The sequence below is a fragment of the Homalodisca vitripennis genome, chromosome 6 (assembly GCF_021130785.1).
Source record: "Homalodisca vitripennis isolate AUS2020 chromosome 6, UT_GWSS_2.1, whole genome shotgun sequence".
Lineage (NCBI taxonomy): Eukaryota > Metazoa > Arthropoda > Insecta > Hemiptera > Cicadellidae > Homalodisca > Homalodisca vitripennis.
In genome coordinates, this window is record NC_060212.1 from 62720270 (window position 1) to 62726269 (window position 6000).

Consider the following 6000-nt stretch of genomic DNA (forward strand, 5'->3'; position numbering starts at 1 on the left):
TGCAAGCTGCCAAGTACAGGTCCAATCATCCAGGTTGTAGCACTGCAGAACCCATTAATAGAGAATTTAATTCAACCAACAATGCAATGGAATCACTAGTGTCAAATGCCCCTCAAGATGCAACTCTCTATGAAAATGGAATAGTTAATGAAAAATTTTTTATGAAAACAACAGAAAAGAAATCACCAATTACAGCAATAAACCGCTCTGAGGAGGAAAACCTTGAAGATTTCTTCAATAATCACATAGACATCTATAAAACAATTATTGAGCAGTATGATTATCGGCCTATACATTAGAGAAGTCATACTCCATGTTGACAAAGAGCAATTGGAATGAGGCCATGATTTCCATACCTACAACACCCGCCATGCTTCAAATTTTCACCTGCCATTACATCACACTGCACTATTTGAAAGGAAACCATCCTACATGGGCAGAAAAATTTTCAACTATCTTCCTGAAGATATAAAAATGCTACAAGGACAGAAATTGGAGACAGCACTGACCAAATAGCTCTCTAGCCATCCGTTCTACACCATGGATGAGTTCTTGAACTGCAAAAGAGAAGAGCAATACTCTCAATAAAAATTAACCATGTAATATTTGACACCATTGCATTTCTTGTTGATTTGTAAATAAAGAATTTGTCTATTGTCTATTGCCAGAACAAAACTGACGAACATCACAAATTCGTACATCAAGGTTATCATAAGTAATTACTACGAAACCACCGCTAATATGACCAGTTTGACAAAATGATTTCCTCATCCTCCATTTCCTCATAACTTTAACATAAGTACTTTTCAAAAAATTTTCCAAAATTACATACTTATTATTAAGACTTTGTATATTTAAAAACAAATAACTAAAATTCAAATTTTTATTTGCCAGTGGTGATGATTCAATTTTTATGAAATAATGATGTCTCAAAAGCGCACTATTACCACTAACCCTGGAATTGACAAAGTCGTCATTTATGTAAAATTTTTTGCCACTTTGTTAACAGACTTTTTGTACAAAATTTACAATATAAATTCAAGTATTATTGTGGTTTATATGGTTTTTTTAACTCTAAAAAGCTATTATGTGCCAGATCGTCCAATGTGATCTGATGTTGAAAAAGTTTGGCGAAGAAAGAAAAATATCTCTACAGATAGTTCCCAAATTCAAGCTCTCAGATTATGTGAGTCCTTATAAAGGTTATGTTTAACTTTGGTACTACTATAACATATTTATGATAATCTAATCTAAACTTACTTATATCATGTAATAATAAGTAGTAGATAGTGACCGAGTGGCATCCTTCTCGACGACAATGCTTCCTTTTGGGAGCCAGAAAACAAGAACCGATCGTCAAAATGAATTAATTTTCACAGTATGAATAATAAGGTCTGTTTTTTCTAACAATGTAGGTTTATTAGGTCCCTTGTAAGAATAACTCTTCCAAAAAAAAAGAGATCTCCGGATAATACAAAAGTACTGAACAAACTTTTGCTGTTGGTGGAAGAAGGTGAATTTTGTTTTAAAAAGTTATTAATTAATGTGACTACAGTTGAACAAATTTTGGAAAAAGAAAAACCTAGTGCATGAAGTAACAATCTCAAAAAATACTTGATGTAAGTTTTTAATAGTTTAATTACAACATAAAAAATCATTTAAATGCAACAAATTTAGAAAATAATTCTTGGCCGTTTTTGTAATTTTTGAATATTGAAGAAAATTAATACCGCATTCTCAAGTAATAAACTACCTTTTCAGAGTCAAGTTAACAAATTTACCTTTGATTAAAATTGCAATGTTTCCATTGACAACGTCTTGATCTCAGTTTCAACAAAGGACATTCATCGTCACTAACACTTTTTACAGTCAGCAAAATTATAATCTGGATCTTCTTGAGCAATTCTCTTCTGAAACATAAAGAAATATTTAAATATAAACCAATCACTGTGCACCAATATTTGAAGTATCTTGCGTTTCTGTAAAATAACTATTGAAAGTAATTTGTTAGTTGATGCTGTGGTACTGTGAAGAAATGTGGTGTAATAGATGTATATCAGTTTTGTTATAAAACACATGTAAAATATATTATTTCCAAAAGGATTTAAATTTGACTCAGCAAAATGACTTATTTTCCATTAGAAATTTCTCTGCAGTCATTTGATTTTTGTGAACCATACATTATGAACGCCTATTATTAACTGTATTTAAGATGAAAATACAATCATGCCAAACTACCGTTTCGATTGCTCACACAATGCAAACAAAATAGTGGCAGAAAAACAATGCGTATTACTATAACCCGTTGATAACTGAAAAATAAGTAAAATACCACTAAATTAAAACCAGAGCATTTTTTGTCCTCTTAGGACAAAAAAGTTAGAAATTGCACTTACAGTAGTCCTAAAAGGACATTTGCGCTGCTTCCAGAGTAATAGGATGTTCTGAATGGGTAAGGTTGGGGTCGGGCCTCCTCCTGTCGAGGTCCATGAGGAAAGATTTTGGGCATTAATGTTGGTCATGACTTAATGTAAGAAGGAGAGGCCAGCTCTGTACAGCCTCTCCAGTCAAAACATGCAAGGGGTGGCACGCTCTTATTTTTAAGCTAGTTGTCGTCTTTACCACTTAGGGATCCCCACCAACTTAGTCATACCCCGCAGTAGACTAAACCTATCGATATACCCTTGCGCCCCAATATCTTGACATTTGCAGTTAGTGATGTCCCGCTTCTGGACATCCATAGGGTTGCCATCCATTTATAATTAAATAACACATCGGTTTTTGCAGTATCCAGTGTACTGAAGGTATGTGTTAAACCGGAAGGTATAAACCAGTCAGAAGTGAACCTCCTGTGGAATAAACTAGAAAATGCAGGCTTTTATTTTATATATTATTTAAAGGTCTGCAACCAGTAATAAAAATTATATATTGATTCTAACTGTTAAATACCGACTGACTAGAAAACATTTGACTGCCAGATCAACACTCCTAGGGTTAATTAACCCTAGAGCATATTTTAGAGCAGAGATAAAGGTGGTTTGTTTACTCTGCTTGGTATACTTGAGAGAGAAGATATCTGCAGCAATGGTAGCCTATCTTGAAAACTTAAAGAAACAAACCTGAAACAAAGTTTGTGGTAATGACATTTACTTTATGATGGTAAAACATGATTTTATATTTACTTAAAAAACTACTTTAGATTATCAGATTTGCTTCACTTTACAGAAGAAAAACTGGCTCAAGTTGGATAAAAAAGTGAGAGGTTACTCTACTCAATGACATAAGATGTCATTTTATATGGTTTTTAGTGAGTCATAGCAGAGCAAATTTAATATAGGATATCTAATTTAAGCTTGTAGAACATTAGATGAAATGGATTGTAAAACACTAGAAACGATAAGTCAGTTAACTACAATCCATTTAGTGGCAATATTATATGCCTACTGTTGATTGTAGTTTGTGAAATTTAACATAAGACACAAGTTTCTCAGTTCCTCCTAAATAGGCTACTTTACTTAATATGGAAACCTACTTAAACATGAACATAAAAGAGTAGGGCAGAGTATGATAAGCGCCCCCTGTTTTTATATTGCTCATTGCAATCATCGATACTTATTGAATAACGGAATTATCAATCGATATCAACGTATCTAAAATACTAAATTAAAGTCACGTGTTTAAAATTAATAGAAATTGTTTAAAAAGTTATGTAATACCATAAATAATAAATGAACGTTAACCATTATCCAAACGATAAAATTAAGACAGATGACAGGAAAAACGTCCTTTAAATAAAAAAGAAAATATAACAACAAAACAAACATCTTGAAACCGAGAAAGATTTGTCTTTACTTTGGTAAATGATCTTTATGTGTTATTTAGTTTAGTTTTCTATTTAAAGTTAACTATATTTTTTATTTTAAAAAGGTTTCTTAGAGAACAAATTGTGTTTAGAATATGAAAATGTTTATACAGTTGGTTTAGTTGTTATTCAAATTAATTACTACTGGTTAATTATATCAATGTGTATGATAATTAAATATCGTTTGATAATTCCGTTTAAAAAACCGGGTCCGCTTATCATACTCTACCCAAAGAGTACATTCTCTTATTTTTACACTTAAAAAGAAACATTTTGTTCCAAATAAGTTAATGTACATTTCAAAAACACATTTTTCCACCGTCTAAGCAAAGTTGTTAATATGTAAACAAAGTTTTATACCACCTAGCTTTCTGTCAACTGTTGTTTCATACACTAAGATAGACAGAAACTCAAATGGACAATATTTGTAGTTAGGCCTACGTTATATTTTATGATTAGAGTTGATCATGGGTAGGGTCCAATAAGCGGACCCGGTTTTTTATATCGAAATTGGCAAACGATATTACTTAATCATAACCATCGATATAATCAATCGATACTGATGAATTATTTTTAACAACTTAAATAATCTATATGAACAGCTGTAAACACTTTCAAATAATACAATTAAGGTAATATTTTAAATTTCACGTAACATTGTGTATTAAAATGGCCGTCAATCTTAGGAAGCTTCACGAAATTGCTTTAAAAGACGACAAAATATGTTTTTTATGGCTTCAGGATGTTGGGTTAGTACCTAAGAATCCATTATGTGATATTTGTGGAAAGGTAACAAATGTAACTGTCAGAGGAGCTAACATGGTCGTCTTCAGATGCAAAAAAAAGAAGGTAATGGTGGACACAACTTTAGTAAAAACGTTTTCGTTCTATTTCATTTAGTTAAAGTTATTAGTTTCCCTGATTTTGGTTATGTTCATTTATTATTTGTTATCATTAAATTCACATTTTAATTTAAACATATGATTGTTATTACTTTTATATCGATTGATAGTCTATGATTCGATATGCGAATATTAGGTATCGATGATTATATTCTTCGATATAAAAAACCGGGTCCGCCATGATCTCTTGTTTTAAAATTTTGAACTTTTTAAGGTTATGTTTTGATAAAAAATTTGAGTAAATAATTCAAGATAACGTTTCGTAAGAATTATATATAATATAATAAGCAGTACATTTTTGAATCTCATAAAATAGACCAACTTTGAAACAATTTTTAACAAACGCTAGTAAGCCTACCTTCTTTGATCAAAATCTGATGGATAAACAATTTGACTACACTTTGCTTTTTGGAACATCTTGCTCTGTAAGTATTTTATGGAAGAACTAAAACTATCTTCTGAACTAATTAGATCCATTTTTAATATCTTAACAAATTTACTTTACTACTGCTTTACTTATCAACTTCAAACGTAACGCCAATTCTGCCCATATCACTATTCAGGGTCAGGCCTATCTATCTACAGACAGGAAAACAACAAACGTCAAACCAATGACAATTCACCAAAGAAGAATCAATTTTAGATATTTAAGGACCAGTGTAGCCACAGAATAAAAATGTAAAAATCTGTACAGTTGGAGGCATGTAACTGTGCGCGCGACTAGAGCAGGCCAAAATTTTAGTCAGCGTAAAAACATCATAAGTGTATAATCAACAGTGAGCTTGGAAGGTCATAAATATAATACAGTATTGATTTTTAACTATAACTATGTACTAAGTGTACTAACTTTCCTAAAGGTGAAAACAAGATTTTCCGGATATTTTCTATCGTTCAGATACACAATACAATCAGTAATACTATGTTTCGAGATCTGCAATCTGATCTCTTCTTGGGGTAAATTACTAAACTAATTCTTGGCTACAACCTAAGTTAAAGTAAACCAGATATACTAGAGTTTACCTCCAAACTATGTATAATGATGTCTCTGACCCATAAATAATCATATTGTTAACATTTTCAAAAAGAAAATTAAAAATATACAACAGCAATTAAGATGTTACTAAAGGAATTGTGTATTAAATAGGGGTTTCTTTAATTTGTCTGTAGATTTTAGAACTTGAATATACAGTAAAACCTCCTTAATCCGGCATTGTATAGTCCGGAATTATCTATAAT

General features: G+C 31.3%; 1 protein-coding gene across 2 annotated transcripts in view; it reads right to left on the reverse strand.

Annotated features, from left to right (window-relative positions):
* Positions 1 to 5358, reverse strand: part of LOC124364382 (meiotic recombination protein SPO11) — a 73938-nt gene extending 68580 nt beyond the window's left edge. The window contains exons 1-2 of one of the 2 annotated variants that reach the window (XM_046819795.1): positions 5123 to 5358; positions 1782 to 1910 (exon numbers count right to left, since the gene is read on the reverse strand). In XM_046819795.1, coding sequence (XP_046675751.1) covers positions 1782 to 1910; positions 5123 to 5241 — 248 coding nt within the window. In that variant the 5' untranslated portion in view covers positions 5242 to 5358. The remainder of the gene's footprint in view (positions 1 to 1781; positions 1911 to 5122) is intronic. The other variant, XM_046819794.1, reaches the window with a different exon arrangement.
* Positions 5359 to 6000: the final 642 nt, after the last annotated feature.